At 37.1% G+C, this 22,008-nt stretch overlaps 1 protein-coding gene across 4 annotated transcripts in view; it reads right to left on the bottom strand.

Moving 5' to 3' along the window:
• Positions 1 to 4,591, bottom strand: part of LOC133797788 (respiratory burst oxidase homolog protein B-like) — a 45,888-nt gene extending 41,297 nt beyond the window's left edge. For 2 of the 4 annotated variants that reach the window (XM_062235836.1, XM_062235838.1), the window contains exons 1-6: positions 4,123 to 4,589; positions 3,846 to 4,008; positions 3,693 to 3,741; positions 3,505 to 3,618; positions 2,072 to 2,494; positions 52 to 438 (exon numbers count right to left, since the gene is read on the bottom strand). In XM_062235836.1, coding sequence (XP_062091820.1) covers positions 52 to 438; positions 2,072 to 2,494; positions 3,505 to 3,618; positions 3,693 to 3,741; positions 3,846 to 4,008; positions 4,123 to 4,486 — 1,500 coding nt within the window. In that variant the 5' untranslated portion in view covers positions 4,487 to 4,589. Of the gene's footprint in view, positions 1 to 51; positions 439 to 2,071; positions 2,495 to 3,504; positions 3,619 to 3,692; positions 3,742 to 3,845; positions 4,009 to 4,122 lie in introns of all 4 variants that reach the window. The other 2 variants (XM_062235837.1, XM_062235839.1) reach the window with 2 other exon arrangements.
• Positions 4,592 to 22,008: the final 17,417 nt, after the last annotated feature.

The raw sequence follows: 22,008 nt of genomic DNA, 5'->3' as shown, positions 1-22,008 counted from the left end.
AATTAGATGATGATGATGATGATGTCCATAGTATGCAAAGAAACTACTTACAGTCTTATTGTACCATTTGTTAGAGAGGTAGAGATGAGATCCATGAACGATCAAAAGGACGTAAACGATAACAAACAAGTGGTGAGAGTACCAAAAAGCATTGAACCCAGAAAATCTCCTTAGGGTTCTAGGAAGGTTTAACATATTTCTTCGGAAACCACGATGTGCTAAGGTGAAAGGTATAGCCATTAGGACTAGCATGACCAATCCTGTCCACCCCTTTATGCCTTTTAAGAACCACCAATAATTATTGGGTCGTTCTTCACCAAATATTGGCTTCATTGGCTTGTATTCCTCAGCTGTAGCATGGAGTAACCTTGGAAAATCACATGTTAAATGTGCTCCCACATGTATACCCACTCCAATTGCAATCCCCGTAGCGATGACCTGAAAATGAAGAAAGAAAAAAAATACATTTCTTGCAAGAGTAGGTTAATGTTGGTTTTTTCTATTCTATTTTGGTTACATATTATTATTTTGTAAAAAACAATATATATATATATATATTTTTATAAATGTAGAAAAAAAGTGCTTATTTTCGCCATATTATACAACCAACTAAAAAGAGTAACTATATTCTTTATGTATAACAAATATTTTGCTGCTCCTAAATTCTTATATAGAAAAACGTTTGTTATTTATAATTCTTTTAAGTATGGTAATTTCTGATTAATAAATTAGACTTAATATATTAAATTAAATAAAACTTTTGAAAAGATAAATTACAAATGATTTCCAAATAAAAATAAGCATATGAATCACTAGCTATTAGATTTTAGTTAAGACTCAATATAAGCATAATATGATTAAGATATAAACTCTTGGTTTGAATTTACAAAAGATATATATTATTATCATTTTTTTCAATATAAATAATTGAAAAAATAATATATCTTTTGTTTTTTTTTTATATACTAAAAATACTTGAACTTAATTTTTGTTGACTTTGAAGCCCGCGTCAATAAAATATTCTAGTTTCGTCCCTATATATATACATGGAGAGTAGAATTTAATTTAGGTTATTATTATAACAAAGTTGTAGCAAGTGTTAGAAGGCTATAATTAGTATTATTAATAGCATAATTTGTGGGTCGTTTGATGGCTGTATGATGTTTAATTATATTATAGAGCAAATGGCGGCTATAATATTCAATATTTTCAAAAAGTTGTATTTTTATACCCAATCTTTTTTTGGTGGTAAATATATTCAATGTCTTTAAAATGTTGCACTTTTATATCCAATTTTTTTTTTTTTGCAATAAATATACTCAATATGTTTAAAATGTTACACTTTTAAACTTATTTTTTATTATTTTGATAAATAATAAGAAAGTAAATAAAAAATATAAGATTTTAATTATTTATTATTTTCTTTCTTATATTCTTTCTCAAAATAACTATTTTAAATTAAACATTAATAAATGTTTTATTAAAATAATTAAAAACTTATATAAATTTTCATCAATTTAAAATATAAGTTTTTTTTAAAAAAAATAGTAAATGAAAAATATAAGTTTAATTATTTTGATTAATTTTACTAATCTTAATTTTTTTTATTATTTTGAAAGTGAAAATAAGTTAAAATTTTAAAAATAACTAAAATCATATATTTTTCATTCACTTTCTTATTATTTCTCAAAATAATTTTAAAAAACATGTATGAAAGTGCAATATTTTAAAAACATTAGGTATATTTATCGCAAAAAAAAATTGGATATAAAAATGTAACATTTTAAAGACATTGAGTATAGAAAATGAATCTTTTTATCGAAGGATCAGAAAAAAAAAAATGGCCAAAAAAAAGATTAGGTATAAAAGTGCAACATTTTAAAAATATTAAGTATTTTAGTTTGGTACCAAACGTACCCTTGGTCAACTAATTAATGACATTAGTACTTGTCACGTGAGATATTATCTATGGAAAAATGTTCATATCATATATACAGTTCTTAGATGAAATTATTAATTAGTTTCAGTTTTATCATATGATTATGAAAAAGACAGCATGATATAGTGTTACCTTGTGGAAATTAATATTGTCATCAAAGGGAACCACGACTCCCAACTTGGTGTTGCTCCTTAGCCAAGTAAGGGTATTTCTACACACCGGTAGAAGAATTAAGGCCATGTTGAACTTGAGGGTCTCGGCTGCACCCATGGCTGTTGTCACACAATTGCCCATAACTTTGAAAATAGCCCGATTCTTGTACTGAAAGAATTTCCAAGTAAAAAGGCACGTACAGATTGCAACCCAAAGCCCCACCACCCAAATTCGCCTCCAGTTCTCCTCTACGAAATATTCGAGCCGCCTGTAGATGGGGTTGTAGTCTATTTTTCCAACCTTCGTGCTTATTGATTTTCTAAGGACAAAATTGTTCAAGCCCATTTTAATGTTACTTGGTTTGGCTGGGTCTGGAAGAAGTAGTCTTTCCAAGTCGTTTATCTGTAGGAAATTATTTTTATAAATATGATAAAAAATGTTTTAAAAACTAATTCATAAAAATGTGACTTTACCTTATTACTAATTTTCTTAAACTAAAGCTTAAAAAAATTCGTATAATATATGACATTTTAAATAATTAAGTTTTGGATTACACAACTTAATTAAGTATATAAAAAATTATGATTTATTTGTTAACTTATACATTTATTTAGGAATCTAAAAAGCATGTATTTAAAAACTACAAAAAAATCATAAAAAATATTAATAAATTGAAATTCCCATTGAAATAATTAAATTAAAAAATCATAATTTCCACTTCTTCTCTAAGTAGACGTGAAATGGGCTACATTTAAAAATGGGTAGAGCCCAAACAAGGTTTGTACCATATTGGGTTCTCATATTTATAGCACAATTCCACGATGGCCCTTGTGTTTTTAAAACATATATTTTGGAGTTTTATTTTGTAAAATTGTTAAAAATAATCCCATAAACTCAAATTTGGTTAATATTTTTAAATATAATCTTATACAAATTCATGCCCCTCAAAGATCCAAACATTTCCCAAGTCAATCACCCTGAAAATAAAGTGTGAAGGCAAAAATATTTCCACTAAATTCAGATTTGGAGAACTATTTTAACCATCTCAAAAAATAGAGTACAAAAATATATTTTTTTAAAACAGATAGTTATCGTGGAATTAACTGAACTGAAAACACAATCACTCAAAATAGTATAAACCCTAAAAAGGAAAATAAATATTGAAATCTATATATCCAATATGAGTTTCTTTTTGTTTACAATAAGTAATTAATTAGACAAATTTATTCTCAACATTTTTGTTATCTTTTCAAAATATATTGTGCTTAAAAAAATATTTCTCAAACATATGTACCAACTAATTACATGTGTAAATCTCACCATATATTCTGAAATTTAATTGTAAATGTATTAACAAAAAAATAATTATTTATTTGAGAGATCGAGCTAGCTATAGGGAAGAAGATATAGACCTGAATATATCCAAGGTTATCTGTGTCCAACTCTTCCATGATAAGAGCTGCATATTCTTCAACACGGTCTCTAATCCTAGCCAATCTATTTTCACCAGCACTTAAAATTGTGATCTGCGTATATATACATATTTCAATTCCTAAAAAAAACGAAAATTAAAAAAAAAAAAAAAACTTAAACAACTTACCTCCATCACTTCTTCATTAGTGATTCGACCGTCTCCATCTTTGTCCACCCTGCACCAGATTTCATGTATGATACTCAAAAACACAATAGAATCGAAGAAGTAACCACAATATATATATATATATATTTTTTTTTTTTTGAGTCTTACACTTACATGTCAAAGAAAGTTTCCAGCCTAACATCGAAGCTCTGATTTGTGATCTGTTCCCAAAATTCGTGTAACTCATCTTTGAGCACTGAAGCTGACGTTATACCTCTCGGCCGAGCCAATGCATCAAACAGTTCGTCTGCAAAGTCACTCGACCCCACCCCCATCCCTACTCGATCATTTAGATAAGAATCGAAAAAGGTCAAAATCATTAGATGAATTTCATTTCGATTTTCTTACCCGTACGTTTTCTCGATCACCAGCCAAACAGAGAATTACGTACCTATGCAATGGCCAAATTTTGATTTGGGGAGGATTCCAAAGTTGTTGGCCAATAGATTGAAACGTCGCTCGATCTCAGGCCAGCCTTCTTCTGACTCGGAGAAGGTTTTCCTCTCGTTCACGAATTTGAGTCCCTTGAAGACGCGTGCGGTGTCGGTGGACATGTTCTGAATCTGATGATCTATCTGAGTGGACTCGGCCGAGTCGCGTTTTCTTCTGTTTTGAACCACAGCCGAGTCGTCTCCGACATCGAGCGTGATTTCCACGCATTTGTCTTCGTCCTTGATACTCCCGGCGCCGCTGGTGCTTCCGGTCTCCGACCACGATTTGTAATTATTATTACTTTGATCCTCTTGAATCTCCATTAAATTTAATCATGACAAACACTAACAGCTACTTTGGATAAATTTTTTTAGCCAGATAAAAACTAATCATTAAAAAAAGCCTATATTTTTATCCTCCTGGCAAATTAATTGACCTCTTCTTAATAATTTTTATTCACCTAAATGAGAGTTTAGTTGGTTGGGAAACTTCCATATAATATAGTGCAAGTTGGGTTATCACTGTTTTCGTTTAGTCAAACGTGTCACTTTTATATTGCTGTTTAAGTCGCTTAATTTTTTAAAATGATGGGAGGGAGAGGGACAGCTGTAAACCTAGCTAGCTAGTAGTGTGTAAACATACTGAGCTAGGTCAATTCAACTTTTTTTATTTATTTATTTATTTTGTTAAGGTTCGGCTGCCAAGTGCCAAGCAAGGTCGCAAATCAATAGATCGAGTTTGGCAAAGTTTAATTGGGAATCAGAAGAAGATCGAAGAGTGGTGAAATGATGAGCAGCAGTAGTACCAGCTGCACATCCAACAGGGATAAGGGATAATTGGCAGTTGTCTTGTCTTGGATTTCTATATAAAACATTAATAATTTTGCTTTCACCGAGGTGTTGATCGATCTTAGCGAGATGTCCTTTACCTATTACAAAAATTTATAATAATGAATATGAATATGAGTAGTTGGCATTATTATACTATTATTATGTTAAACCATGATTATCCTAAGTGATTACTATTAGTTAATAGTAATGTTTTTCATGTTTTACTGTACACTTGTTAGGTCATATATCTCTAATGTAAATGATCCACTATATATACTTCTGTATTGCCTTATGCCCCCTTTCGAGGAATATAAACATTTATCAATTTACTTTCTCTATCATGGTATCAGAGTATTAACAGTACTCATGGAGTCTGCCCCTAGCATCAACAGAACGCCTGAGCCCACGTTAGCTCCACCTGCTTCTCAGTCCTCCACTCCTTCTGCTCCGCCTGTCCCGTTGGTCTCCCATAACCCCAACATCAACCCATTACTGTCTCTTACTTCTGTCTCAGCTTCTCTCCCCACGTTACCTTCAGCAACCCACTCCATTGCAGTCAAGCTAGATGAAAACAATTTCATTATCTGGCACAATCAAATGTTGAATATCATCATTGCAAATGGGCTAGAAGGCTTCATCAATGGGTCTCGTTCTTGCCCTGTTCTCCCCACAGCCAGCCCGTCTGAGCAACACACCCTTGAGTTCCAAGCTTGGCATCGCTACAACCGCCTCGTCATGAGTTGGCTCTACGCATCTATTAACGAGTCCTTACTGGGCCAAATCGTTGGGTATCACACTGCCTTTGAGATCTGGGAAGCTCTTACCCAGATATATTCTGCTGCCTCCCTCTCCCGCCTCTCTGAAATCCGTACTCAGCTTCAAACCTTGTGGAAAGATGGACTCTCGGCCTTTGCCTATATCCAGAAATTTCGTGGTCTATGCAACTCTTTAGCTTCCGCTGGGGATCCTGTCTCTCTAAAAGATCAGCTCATCTACTTTCTCAACGATCTCGGACGAGACTACAATGCCTATGTCACTCCTCTTCAGGCTCGTTCTGTTCAGCCAAATATGGAAGAAGTCTACAGTCTCTTGCTCTCCTATGACGCTCGTCTTCAACGCCAGACTTCTGTAGATACCATTAGCTCCCTTCAAGCCAACTTCGCCAATTGAATCTCCATAAACAGAAACCCACACAACCTCCTACTTCCTCATATCCTCGTGCTTCTCCAACTAAATCTCCATATCGCCCACACACCTTCTCATCTTCTTTTCGCCCTCCACCACCACGCCTTGCTTCCTCTACCAAGCCTCGTTGCCAAATTTGCTTAAAGGTTGGCCACACTGCCAATGTTTGTTACCATCGCCAGAACTTGCAATACCATCCTCCACCTCCTTCTCCTAGACCCTTCAATGCCTTCATTACCAAGCACTCCCCTGGCCTTCTTCCCTCTCCTCCTGTCCATAACCCCACTTCCTATTCTGACCAAGGTTGGTACATGGACTTCGACGCTTCCCATCATTTTACTCCGGATCTAAACATGCTTGAGGGTGCCCACCAATTCACTGGTACTAAACAGGTCACTGTTGGTAATGGTAAGGGTGTCTCTATCTCTCACACTGGAACTGCTCACTTACCCGGTTACCATTCCATTCTAAAGCTTTCAAAAGTTTATCATTCTTCTTCCATCTCTAAAAATCTACTCAGTGTCTCCCAATTGTGTACTGATAATAATGCATTTGTTGAATTTCACCCCCATTGTTTCTTTGTGAAGCATCAGGTCACCAAATAGCTTCTCCTCACGAGTCTTCTGCATAATGGCCTTTACAAAGTGACATGCCCGCCTTCATCTCGTCCTCCTACTTCTTTTCAGCTGTGTCTCTCTTCTGCATCTAATCCCAACTTATGGCACACACGTCTTGGTCACCCCGCTCGTGATGTTCTTAGTTGTGTTCTGTCTCGTTGTAATGTTTCAGTGTCTAAGAAAAGTCAGTTTCATTTCTGTACTGCCTGTCAATTAGCAAAGTCTCATAGACTTCCTTTTGATGTATCTGTATCTCGGGCAGCACAGCCTTTTGAATTAATACATACTGACTTATGGGGTCCTTCCCCTGCCTCTTCAATTACTGGTGTCAAGTTTTTTATACTGTTTATCGATGATTTTTCCAGATTCACTTGGTTATATTTACTTCGATCAAAAGATGAGGTCTATAATGCCTTCCTCACTTTTCACACTATGATCAAAACTCAATTTGCTGCCAACATGAAGAAAGTTCGATCTGATTGGGGTGGTGAATTTTGTACCCTTCCCTCTTTCTTTGCCAAGTATGGCATTCTACATGAACTCTCCTGTCCATACACTCCCCAACAAAATGGAAGGGTGGAACGTAAAAATCGTCATGTCGTAGAAATGGGGCTTGCCATGCTTGCCCATGCCTCCGTTCCTCATGCGTATTGGCCCTATGCTTTTTCTACAGTCGCTTACCTTATCAATCGTCTACCTACTCGTGTCCTCCAGTTGGCTAGTCCCTATTCCGTTCTTTATGGCAAGGAACCCTCCTATAGTCATCTTAAGGTGTTTGGTTCCGAATGCTTTCCCTTCTTGCGCCCTTACAATGCGCACAAACTTGAATTTCGGTCACTGTCCTGTATTTTTCTTGGCTATAGCAGCCATCACAAGGGATATCTTTGTTTACACCCCATCACCGGTCGCATATATGTTACATGACATGTGATATTTAATGAAACCTGGTTCCCTTTTGCTCACACATCTGCTTCACCCCCTCCTAGTACCCCTCATGTTGTCATTAATTCATTACCTTTCATACCACCACCTTCTTCTCCTGCCACTACAGCCCATGTCTCTCCCTCTACTCCTTCTTCCTCTCACTCTTCTCCTTCCACTATCTCTCCACCATCTCCTACCCCTTCCCCATCCGCCAGCCCCTCTATCCCTTCTTCCAGTGAGCAGCCCAGTGCACCTAAAAACATTCACCCCATGCTTACTAAAGCCAAACTGGGTATATTTAAACCAAAGCTCTTTGCTAGCACCCTCACTGAGATACCCATTGAACCTTCTTCCTTCACTGAGGCCTCCAAACTTCAAGTGTGGCATGATGCTATGCAAACAAATTTTTTTGCCTAAACCTCTCAAGGCACATGGCAACTGGTTCCCAAACCACCTGGTGCTACAATAGTGGGCTGTAAATGGGTTTTTAGAGTGAAATTACATGCTGATGGCACTGTCGAGCGATATAAGGCTCGCCTTGTAGCGAAAGGATTTCACCAAACACCGGGCTTAGATTTCCACGAGACGTTTAGCCCTGTTATCAAGCCGTCAACAATAAGATTGGTGCTCAGTATTGCTGCTTCTTGCCACTGGGAGATAAAGCAACTTGATGTTCATAATGCATTCTTGCATGGAGACCTCCTTGAAACTGTTTATATGAGTCAACCACAAGGGTTTATCATCTCTGTCCATCCTGATCATGTGTGTTTACTTTCAAAGTCCTTGTACGGGTTGCACCAATCACCTAGGGCGTGGTTTACAAAGTTAAGTTCTGCATTAACTCAGTGGGGCTTTCGGGCTTCTCAAGCCGACACATCTATGTTTCTGTACAACACTAATGGTGTATCCATCATTGCTTTCATCTACGTTGATGATATCTTAATAATTGGCTCTTGCTCGAAGTCTATTGCCGCTCTCACTGTCTACCTCAATTCTCAGTTCGTTGTGAAAGATCTTGGCCCCTTACACTTCTTCCTTGGCATTGAGGTGCATCGTTCTACCGCGGGATTACATCTCAGCCAAACAAAGTACTTCCGTGACTTGCTTTCCAAAACTGGTATGCTGGATTCCAAACCGTTGCCTAACCCTATCGCTTTGGGCACCATTTCCATCCATGATGGTATTCCACTCCCCTCGGCTACTGATTATAGAAGTCTGGTTGGTGCGTTACAGTACTGCACTATTACCCGCCCTGATCTAGCTTTCTCAGTCAACAAGCTCTGCCAGTTTATGCATGCTCCTACAGATGTGCACATGAAGGCAGCCAAACGTGTCCTTCGCTATATTAAGGGAACTGGTCACCTCAGACTTCTTATTCAACCAAACTCCGATCACACACTTCATGCTTACACAGATGCGGACTGGGCCTCTTGCCCCGATGATCGCCGAAGCACAAGCGCTTACTACATTTTTCTAGGCTACAATCTCATCTCTTGGTCTTCCTCAAAACAGAAAGTAGTCTCTTGCTCCAGCACCGAATCTGAGTACCGTGCTATGGAAAATGGCGCTGCTGAAGTATCCTGGCTTGAATCATTACTCTCTGAACTTGGGATTCCATTGCATCAACCTCCAACACTTTACTGTGACAACCTAAGCTCGCTGCACCTTGCTTCTAACCCTGTTCTTCATGCCCGTTCAAAACATGTTGAACTTGACTGTAACGCCCTGGTTACCCCAGAACAGTTACGGTGAACGGTGGACCGGAAATTTGACTCGCTGCCCGAGTCCTTTGGTCAAAAACGTGCTCTAAGTGTAATTAACAGGTTAAGGTATAAAAACCAATAAAAAGGAAATGGAAGTCTTCATTACAAACTGCTTTGCAGAGCTAAACAAAACGTTTACAAGTTGTTCTCAGTACAAAATGGTTACTATTGTTTCAAATTTACAATCCCGCCGACCTAAGCGGCAAAAGTAGGGTAAACCCCCTAGTTCCTCTGAGAACTCCTTGGCCGTGGTGGCCAAGCGGCCGCATATGTACACATCACCACATCAGCTCTCCACTCAAGGCTAGGTGAGTTTTTCTTTCCCTTTACCTGCACCACATAGCACCCATGAGCCAAATCCCAGCAAGAAAACATAACACTTTGCATAAACATTATCAAATGATTATCATTATAATCACACTGAGCATAGAGCTTCGAACAAATGAGTGAACATCACATGAGGTCCTGATAAACCATACTGAGTGGCTGACAAGCAAGTCACTAATTCAAGTGGAAGAGTGGCTGCTAGGTAAGCCACTAGCCTTCAATAGGTTCTGGTAAACCATACTGAGTGACTGATAAGCATATCACTGTTTCAAGTGGGAGAGTGGCTGCTAGGTAAGCCACTAGCCTCCAAGCACTTATTTCATTCATCGACCCTCGGGGTCAGTCTGGCATTAATGCTCTTTGAGTCGTTCAATGCTGATGGTCGATTAGAGCCAATCTTTGTTGGCTTGCATTACATGCTAAGGCCATCCTGACTAATGAGTCAGCTCAACGTGACCAAGGCCCAGTACCACTGCCGAACCTGACTAATAAGTCACAGCTTCACAATTGATACTAGCACCTTTGCCAAATCTGACTAATGAGTCAGTACCATGCACAAGTGAGCAACATATGCTAAACATTCCATACTCAATCCAAGTCCATATTTACACAACCAGCATACTTCATGAATATCCATGCATGTCACACTTGGGGTGCAGTTTTCTTACCTCTGATTCGAGCTAGAATGATTAAAAGAACGACCCCTGAGAACGATCAACCTTTAGACCCCTTAGCGGTTACCTAATCATAACCAATTATAATCCATTAATAAAACAAATCAATGAATGGTTCACAAACTAAACCACACTCCCGGGACCAATCCCCCACTCTCGGGACTCTCAAACTACTCAAAAGGGCCAAAAGAACCAACCCCCGAACCTTAAAAACCATCCCGAACCCTAAAATCAACACCTCCTGAAACTAGCCTAGCGCCTAGGCGCCATCCACCAGCGCTGGGGCGCTGCCCCAGAGACAGAGAGGGTTGCTCTCTGCCCTGAATAGCGCTGGGGCGCTAGGACTGGCACTGGGGCGCCAGCTTCAGACCAGCAGCTGCACTGAAACTCCCTCCTTGCGATTCCTTTGAAATCAACCTTCCAAACACATCCCAAACCTTACCAAAACATCCAATTCAACCCCTAAACCTCATCTACATCACCTCCTCACCAAAACCCAATCAAACATACACAAAAACTCCCCTTGATTCCAACTTTCCACATCCAAAATCTAGAGCTGAAAACTATAAGAAAAACAGAGTAACACCTAAAATTCAAAGACAATTCCTTACCTCCAACTGGTTTTGAATCCTCTTAAGATGATGAACTAAATCCACAACCTCCAAGCTTTGATTTCCTAGCTTGCTACCTCAACTTGGGACCAAAAACCTCAAAGAAAGATAGAGAGGAAATGATATACGGGAAGGTGAAGAAGCTGCTCTGTTTTTGTTCTATATCCTTCTACAGCCACTTGAACATATATAACCCAAGAAAAATGACCTTAATACCCCTAGGTCATCAAAAGCTTCTAATGTCTCCCCAAGGGTAAAATCGTCATCTTTCACCTATTTCGTTAATAATAATTAACGCTCTCCAATTCCCGCTATTCTCAAAATTCCCAAACGCCAATAATTCATGTCCCGTTATTTTTTTTACTCCCGGCAACGTTCTAATCATTAAAACATCCCAAGACTCACCCCGAGCCTCGAACTTAATCCCGTTATGACTAAACCGCTATTTTAATACTTAAAGATCGTCTCATGCCGAATAGCTCGAACAAATCCACATTATAATGTGGCCTTAACAATATATCACCTACATGCATCCAAATAAATAATTTACCCTCAACGGGCCAAATTACCATCACACCCCTGTAATTAAAAATATGGACTCACATGCATGCATTTCACATCATATTATAATATAATCAACATATACATGCATTTTATCAATTAATAACACAATTAAGCAAGTATGGCCCTCCCGGCCTACTATTCACGCCGTTAAACACATCGGAGAATTCGGGGCATTACATTGACTATCATTTTGTTCGCGAATGTGTCACAAGGAAAGCTTTACACCTCTATTTTACACCCTCTGCTGATCAAATTGCTGATTGTCTCACCAAACCTTTGGTCATAACTCAATTTCAAGAATTGCGAAACAAACTCATTGTGCTTCCTCGCCCCATGAGTTTGCGGGGGGATGTTAAACCATGATTATCCTCAGTAATTACAATTAGTTAATAGTAATGTTTTTCATGTTTCACTGTACGCGTGTTAGGTCATATATCTCGAATGTAAATGACCCACTATATATACCTCTGTATTGCCTTGTGCCCCTTTTTGAGGAATATAAACATTTATCAATTTCAAGTAGTTGGCATTATTATACTATTATTAGTATAATATAATTAGCTTATTAATTAAAATGCTAAAAAAAATCCAAAAATCCTACATTTTAAGACCATACAAAATGACTATACAAAATTTCAAGTAGTTGGCACATGCTTTGGATGTGCTTTGCCACTAGTATATTTTATAATAGAAAAACAAACAAATAAAGAACTTATCAAAAGAAGTGAAAGACTTAAGTAATGTACTTCAATAATGGGAAAAAAATATATTTATATATATGGAGTTTGTTTGAGCGAAAAATAAAATTAATTGTTTAATTGCCACTATAAAATGTCTTATATATTTCATTGTTGGGATGCAGAACTTATACACAAGTAAAAAAGAAAATTGTGGGTCTGGGGTCACACTTGAAGCCAAGACCTCTTCGAAATCAGGGCTAGAAGATGGTACGTAATTAATAATTGTGAATATATATATATATAGGAGAATTCTCCTACAGGGGTTTCACTTTAACTCTTACTGGTGGAACTCTCAGTGTTCTCGACCAGTGAACAGTTTTCGGTGCAATTTTTTTTTATGATTGTGTATATTGTAGTTATTTAGAGCTTTCTGCAAATTTTTATAAAATTCTGAATGATTTACAGTACCGAAAACTAGGTTCAAACATGTTGTTTTCCACGCGCATAAAAAAAATTAGTCACGCGTGCAACAACATGTTTGAACTTAGTTTTCAGTACTATAAACTATTTGGAATTTTCTAAACATTTGCAGGATGCTCTAAATAGCTAAAATATACACGATCATAAAAAAACCGCGTCAAAAACTGTTCGCGGGTCGAGAACACTGAGAGCCCCACCAGTAGGGTTTAAAGTGAAGCTCATGTAGAAGAATTGTCCTATATACATACGCATATATAATTCATTTTATTAGTATTTAATAATTATAGGAATTTTTTATGGAATGGTCTTTAAAAAGAGTTAAAAAAGAGTCCTACCAGTTGGGCTATTTTGAGTTCTCGTGAATAGTTTTCAGCGTGAATTTTTTATGGTCGTGTATATTGTAGTTATTTAAAACATTTTACATATTTTTAGAAAATTCCAAATAATTTATAGTGTCGAAAACTAATTTAAAAACATGTTGTTGCATGCGTTACTAATTTTTTTATGCGCGTGGAAAACAATATGTTTGAACATAGTTTTTAGTACTGTAAATCATTCAGAATTTTATAAAAATTTGCAGGAAGCTCTAAATAACTACAATATACAAAGTTATAAAAAAATCGCATCAAAATCTGTTCACGGGTCCAAAATATAAAAAAGCCCCACTAGTAGGGCTCTTTTTAAAGCCTCTACCGAAGAATCTTCCAATTATATATTACTTACCTTAATTATCTTTGTATTGTTGAGGAAGGATTTCCTGTACACAAAATACTTATTTTGTGCCCCCAACAATCAAAGTTAAAATAGAAAATAATTATTTCACAAAATAAAAAAAAAAAGACAAATAGAAAGTTATTAATTAATGAGAAAAATAATAGAATATAGAGTAATTATTCAACTAGAATCAGAGTATAGCTTACATCTATATTTTATCAAAATGTTGATTGACATTTTCACTTTTATAGTTGTTTTGAAACTGTTTCAAGAGTTTTTAACTGTTTATGATCATGAGTTGGTGGATTAAATACTCTTTAAAAAGTATTAGTCGATTCTGGAACAACTTATCGTAGGATAAAATCACTACAACATTTAATAATCAACAACACTAGCTAAGAATCCAATGCAACATTTTTGCATAAGATCTCTAGCCCTCAATACAGAAATTAATGGTATGCGAGGTCCGTGCACAATACCAACAAACACAAAAAGATCCTCACCTTCAGGCTCAAAGGTGACCATCTATTAGGAGTGTGTCCTAAAAGCATGTAAAAGACATTTGTTTTTTCTGTGAATAAATAAATACAATGGTTTATTATTATTGTTATATTTAGATTGTTAAATTATTGTTTGAATAATTTTGTAAATATCAGAAAAATTTCATATTCATTATTAAGGATGTGATCTTGTATTAGTACGAGAGAATTAAGATCACATGAATGAATAAAAATAGTCAACAACAACAAATTAAAGTTATGAAATTCTTTAATTGGAGTTGTAAGTACGGTTTACTGAGTATCATAATGATACAAATAATCTAGATTCAGATTATTGATGTGGTAAGACATCTCGGTAAATGTGCTTTATATAATATGATTATATATGACATGGACCGATATGAATTAAAGTCTTTATCCAAAAACCATTTAACAATAAATACTTGTAATTCATATCATAACTGATGATCATTTATATATCAACCTAAATCCAGAGTGTTCATGAACTCCTGTTCATGTTTATTAAATCTTTTGATTCATTCGTTAAGGTCTCTTCAAATAATGATGCTAATGACTTTTGTTTTGGAGATTTAATATCATGGATGGATGGGAACATGTATCAACAATACGGAATCTAATATTTCCTAACGGATCGTATATTAGTTCCCTTAAGGATTAATTCTGGAACTGAATGATTTTGAGCTCAAATCTATAATTAGATTATAGATTAATTATTCACTAGTGAATTAATGGTACTTAAGGAATATAAGAAGTAAATTAGAAAGGTGAAATGGTAATTCTTCCATTCTAAGTTATGAACTAATTAGTTAGAGGGTTGAACTATTGAATGATGGTTATATCAATGGACGACTTACGAAAAGATTTCTATAAAAGTATATCTATAACATAAAGAGTGCAATTCTGAATTTATAGTGGAGAAATATCAGAATTAATAAATTAACTATTACAATTAAAGAGTTTAATTATTTAGTTTCAATTTATTGGAACTTAATGTTATAGGTCCATGGTCCCCGAAATGGCTCAAACAAACACTGACAAAGATAAATACAAAAATGGGCAAAAATGACTTATTTGATAAGTAAAATATTTTTCTATGTATAAAATATAATTATAGTATAATTATATGTAATTAATTAATTATTTTATTTAACAAAAATATAATTAATTTTGAATTAATTTATTTTTGAGATTTTTGGTATTTAAATAATAATAAAAATTGGGAAAAATCGCATTCCATCACTGGCATGTGGTACACGTGTAGCACAGTGCACAGTCACTGTGCCACACGCATAAGAGACTGAGAAAGTTTCTTGGTTCCACAATTTTAGTTATTTAAATATTAAATAAATAATGAGATATTGTAATATGATTAAAATATTATTATTTAAACAAAAATCTGATAACTGATTAGTTATTTTCAAATTGTTTAAAATAACTAAGATTTTATTTTAATATATTGGATATATTAAATATAAGATATCAGTTTTTCAGAACGTAACTTTTCAGGGATAGAAAAATATGTAGAAATCTCTCTCAGAGAAAGAGAACAGAGATACATAAAAAAGTCATTGTTCTTCACAAAACCTAGGTCCGAACTTTATCAGATCTCATGTGTTGAGAACATCTGATAAATAGATTTTGCCTATTATTTTTTATAGCGAGCCCACACTCGTTCTTTGTGTGCTGAGAACATTTTGGAAGATCTTGGTGTGAGATCTCAAGGATTTAGCCATACAAAAAGATAGCATCAAGGAAGGACTTGAGATAATTTTTCTATTCTTGTCTTTGATTCAATATATATATATATATGCATGTGAAGAAGTAGATCTAGAAATCTTGTGGGATTAAATTAACAATTTGATTGTTGTTCCGCTGCGTATAATCTCTTATTTGATCAATAAAAACCAACACCATCTTCCTTCTGCAATAAATGGTTGCCCCATACTTTGCCAACCAATCCATACCCAATATCATATCGAAGTCAGTCATAACCAACTCTATCAAATCCACTGACAACTCTCTGCCCTCCACTGTCACTGGCAAAGATCTGGCCAATCTCTTGGATACCACTAACTCTCCAGTGGGTAACAAAGTTCCAAACCCCACAGCATAAAAATCACAGGGTCTACACAGTCTATCAATAATACTACTAGCAACAAAAGAATGTGTAACACCAGAATCAATCAAAACATTATAAGGGGTTCCAGCACTAAGAAGCTGACATGTAACTACTGAGGAAGAAGCCTCAGCTTCTGCTTGTGTTAATGCGAACACTCGAGCTGGGGCCGAGCTGTCCGCTATTCTGGGTTCTTCTTTTCTGGCCTTAGGGCAACTTTATTAAGATGACCCACTGCTCCACATGAGAAGCAGGCCCTTGCCCTACATTCTCCCAAATGACGCCTCTTGCATCTAGGGCATTCAGGATAAGACTTACAGGCCTCATTACTACCTGGACGACCCATTGAAACACCACAGGGCCGCCTATCAGGACCTGGAACTGGGAAGGTGTCATGAACCTTCCTCTTCTGATCACTGGGGCCTACACCCCTACCATAACCCACAAATGGAGGACCTGTCCTCCTGAACTTTTTTCTGGCTTCACTATCTCGCCAGATCTTGTTCTCTGCACTCTCAGTTGTGAGTGCCTTCTCAACCACCTGTGCATAGGTAGTAATCCCAACCACAGTGGTAATACGAACATCACGGGCTAACCTGGGCTGTAGCCCCTGAAGCAATCTCTCCCTCCTGGTCCCATCAGTGGGCACCAGCTCCATGGAAAATTTTGCCAAACGATCAAACTTCAAGGCATACTCAGTGACTGAAAAACCTCCCTGAAGTAGCCTAATGAACTCCTCAGCCTTTGCCGCCCTGATGGCATCATTAAAATATTTCTCGTTGAACAAAGTCTGAAACTCTTCCCAACTCAAGGCGTTAACATTTCTGGTCTGGGTAATAACCTCCCACCAAATTCGGGCATCCTCTCAAAACATATAAGTGGCACAAGCCACCCTCTCATTACCAGTCACACTCATAAAGTCTAGGATGGTGGTAATAATACTCATCCATTGCTCTGCCTTGGCAGGATTTGCACTGTAACACCCTAAACTCCACGGACCATTACGGTGTGCCTTGTAAACAGTGATAAACTCGCTAATCGAATCATTTGGCCAAAATCGTGTAACTAAGTATGATTAGCGATTTAGGGATTACAAATTTTGGTTAAGATATAACGTTTCATTAGAACGTTTATTGTATACACTGGGATCCCAAAAATATAATTTAGAGGTCTATTACAAGAAAATATTTACAACAGGCTGAGTTAAGCGGAAAAATAGGGTTTAACCCTAGTTCCTCTTTCAACCCTCGGCCGTGGCGGTCGAGCAGCCGCATATGTACACGTCGTCACCTAAGCTCTCCAACTCAAGGATGGTCCAGCTTTCTTTTGCCTTTACCAGCACCATATAGCACCCGTGAGCCGAAGCCCAGCAAGAAAACTCAACATGCTCATGAACAGTAATAACATGTCATCGAATCATAATGTGCATGCCTAGCAATAATAGCTTCCGTCATGCATGCAAATAAGTTCAAATAAATGATTATGGGGTCCTGCATCAGAATAGAAGACTAATGAGTCATTCTCTGAGGACCTGCTTCTTGCACAGATGACTAATAAGTAGATGTCGGAGTGGGTGACTAATGAATCACACCCTGTATAAGTGACTTATTAGTCACACTTTGTATAGATGACTAATGAGCCATACCCTGTGCAGATGACTAATAAGTCCATCTCTGTCTAGGTGACTAGTGAGTCACACTCTATATAGGTGACTAATGAGTCACACTCTATATGGGAGACTAATGAGTCTCACTCTTTATAGGCGACTAATGAGTCACGCTCTGTATAGATGACTAATAAGCCAATATCTGTATGGATTACTAATGAGTCATACCCTGTATAGGTGACTAATGAGGCACACTCTGTATTAGTGACTAATAAGTCACGCTCGGTATTAGTGACTAATAAGTCACACTTTGTATAGATGACTAATAAGTCAATCTCTGGAGGTCCCATACCCTCCTAGCCATGTGACATGTAGGTCACCTTAGCCTTTCTGACTCTGGCTCTAATTAACTAGCCCATAGACTAGACAAGCGCTTTTAATTTTCATCGAACTTGAGGTCGGTCCGGCATTAATGCTCATTTGATTCATTTAATGCAGATGACGATTAATCTTTTATCGGCTTACGTTAAATACGCTAAGGCCGTACTTGACTTATAAGTCAATCCCATGTGACCAGTGCTCAATACCACTGCCGAATGTGACTAATGAGTCACAGCTTCATAGTTGATATTAACACCATTGCCAATCCCTGACTAATAAGTCAGTGCTTCCTCATTTAGGTAATACAAACAGACATATAGCATATGTCAAATATTCAAATATAAGGCATTTGGCATGCTCACTCAGTAATCAAAAGCATAATTATAATCATGCACAATTACAGAGACTCAAGCAATGATCAATCTCCTAATCAATATTCACAGCATGCCCTAATCACATGTTTCTCGTGCATCACATGCATCACATTTAATCACTCGACATGCCTCAACAATAACCATGCGTGTCACATTTAACCATCCAACATGCATCAAGAATAACCATGCATGTCATATATGCACAGGGTGTAGTTTTCTTACCTCTAATTCGAGTGAAATTGAATAAAAGAACAACTCTTGAGAACGATCTGACTTTTAGTCCTTTAGCAGTCACCTAGTCATAACCAAATATGGGATACCATCAATAAAATGAACAACAAGGGTTCCCAAACCAAGATCTAGCCTCCGGGACATCAATCCCCACTAATCCGGGTAGTAGGAACCATCCCAAGGCCTAAAACCAAGTTCCCCGGGTCAAAACACTCAAACGGGCTCAAACCTGGCCAAGGGCTGCGGCCCTAGAACCTTGAGCCTCAGCCCCCAGCCACTCCAGGAGCAAGGGCCGCGGCGTCCAAGAACAGGGCCGTGACCCCCAACCCAAACCAGCCATAAACCCGTTTTCCATCATCCCAAACCCTCCAAAAACATACCTAAACACTTCCAAATCATCAAATAAAAGTTCCCAAGCTTCCCAATGATCCAAAACCATCAAATCTCGAGGCTTAAATGAACCAAAAACTCAACAATTCACAAAGTCCAATTCTAAGCTTAAAAACTTTAAAAAATTAAAACTTGAATTACCTCTAATTGAGTTTTTTCCAACTAAATCCTTTAGCTAATAAGCTTCTAATCTTCCCTAGGATCGCTATGCCTCGATCCTTGCTTGAATCCGACTCCTAGAACTCGAGATTTCTTCAAAATTGCTTTGAATGGTAAAATGAACTATCGGAAAGAGAAAGAGAGGTTTTCTAACGTACGGTTCTATCTGACAAGCTACTTCAAGCTTAAGTAACCTCAAATAAAACCTAGTGCTCGGGGTCCCAAAATAACCCCCAAGGACATTATAGTCAAAACTCCCAGAATTTCCTCCTGATCTCAATAACTCCCAATTTATCATCAAATAACATCCTCATAACTCAATATCCCAATAAAAGACCTCGTTATGACAAAACTGCAAATTTATAATATAAGATCGTCTCATGTCGAATAGCACGAATATATCTCCATAATAATGGGATCTCATTCACAAATCACAATATGCACCCAAATATACAAATATGCCCTCAATGACCAAATTACCAAAACACCCTAATAATCAAATGTGGACCCATATGCATGCATATAACATCATATTATAATATAATTCACATAAACATGCATATTATTAGTTAATGGAATAATTAAATAGTTATGGCCCTCTCGGCCTACTAATCCAGCCATTAAACCGTATTAGGGATTTCGGGGCATTACATTCACTGCCCTAAAAAACTGGAGGTTGCTGCTTCTTGAACCTTTTATAAAGAGGCTCCCATTTATTACCAACCACAGGCAGCTGCTCAGCTGCTGGCACCGACATAGGAGGTGCCTCTGATACACTGGCCAGTGCAGGTGCTTGCTGTTGTCTCACGAGGCGAAGTTCTTCTCCCTGTCTCAACACTGTAGCATGCAGATCATTAAATAACTGCTGCCAGTTTGCAGGAGCTGGCTGTGGAATCTGTCCTTGGTCATTCTCTTGACCCTGATTATTATTATTCTAGCATTGATCACTCTGGCTAGCTGAAGTATCTGTCTGCCTTGGATTCATTCTTATCACCTATACCTTGCTGAAGCAATAGTCAATACGACCAATCAAGTAATAATAACTAAACCTCTTGTCGCCTTACGATCCAAGAACAAATAGATAACTATCATATTCCACAGTCATACAGATATACAAATAGATACATGATTATAACATTTAACACTTAGCATGTATCACATAATAATTCACAATCAACAATACTAATAAGTATGTTCCAGCAATTTTAGTACTATTTAGCACACGATTGCTGAGAATGTATTATTCAGGGCACAGGCTTAACATGGTGTCTCATGCATACAGGTAAAGCATTTATACTATATTTAAGCAGTTATACATATAACTACATAAATAGTTACCAAACCATGAGTCGAGCTTGTCTTCAGTGGTGAGTGTACATGCCCAGCCAGTCTACAGGAACCCTAATGTAACGCCCTGGTTACCCCAGAACAGTTACGGTGAACGATGCACCGGAAATTTGACCCGCTACCCGAGTCCTTTGGTTAAAAAACATGCTCTAAGCGTTAATAACAGGTTAAGGTGGAAAACCAATAAAAAGGAAAGGATATATTTCATTAAGTATATAGACTTCTCATGAACTAATCAAAACATTTACAAATTGTTGATAGTATAAAATGGTCATTACTGTTTCAAATTTACAAACCCGCCGACCTAAGCGGCAAAAATAGGGTAAACCCCCCAGTTCCTCTGAGAACACCTTGGTCGTGGTGGTCAAGCGGCCGCATATGTACACATCACCACCTAAGCTCTCCACTCAAGGATGGGTGAACTTTTCTTTCCCTTTACATGCACCACATAGCACCCATGAGCCAAGGCCCAGCAAGAAAACACAATATAGCATGATATAATATCAACAATGATCATAATAATCATTTAGGACTTTCAGTCCAAAACAGATAGGTGACAGTCGCAAAAGTCACTAAAATGGGGACAGTTCCCTTTAGCCATGTGACGATAGGATCATCGAAGCTTAACAGATAAGTGAACCTTTCACTAGCTTAAACAGGATAGGTGCATGATGATTAGTCACCAACATAACCTTCCTCATGACCATAAAGTCATAACCCTGGAACATCGTTCCCTAGCCATGTGACAAACGGTCACCTAGGCCTTTGGCCCTGGCTCTTAGTAACTAGTCTTAGACTAGCCAAGCACTTATAAGTTTCATCGACCTTAGGGTCGGTCCAGCATTAATGCCTTAGCACTACTAGAAATATAGGTTTTTACTTCGGTTTTTATAGTGAGCATACAAAAAAAGCGAAGTAAAAACCTTTTCAAACTCTTTTACTTCGCTTTTCAAATTGGCGCTCTGAAAAAAATTACTTTCTACTTCGCTTTTTTAAAAAAACGAAGTGAAAAATTCATAGTGGAGAGGGCCGTGTTTGTTTGCACAAGCCCTTATATTACGTTTAGAGATAGTAAAAATGCAAAAAACTGGCCAAACCAAACGCGGCCCTTGTGCACTTTTAACTTCGGTTTTTAAGTAAAAACCGAAGTAGAAAGTGTACCTTCCACTTCGGTTTTTACCAAAAAACCGAAGTTAAAAGTCTCCAAGGGGTATGACTTAGGGACCTTTAACTTCGGTTTTTTGGTAAAAACCGAAGTGGAAATTCCACTTTCTACTTCGGTTTTTACCAAAAACCGAAGTTAAAAGTGCTTTATAAGTCCCTTCCCTAGACCCGAACGGTCATCTTCTCA

This window comes from Humulus lupulus, chromosome 8 (assembly GCF_963169125.1).
Source record: "Humulus lupulus chromosome 8, drHumLupu1.1, whole genome shotgun sequence".
Classification (NCBI taxonomy): domain Eukaryota; kingdom Viridiplantae; phylum Streptophyta; class Magnoliopsida; order Rosales; family Cannabaceae; genus Humulus; species Humulus lupulus.
Note: the sequence above shows the minus strand (reverse complement) of the source record. Positions and strands in the feature narration are given on the sequence as shown.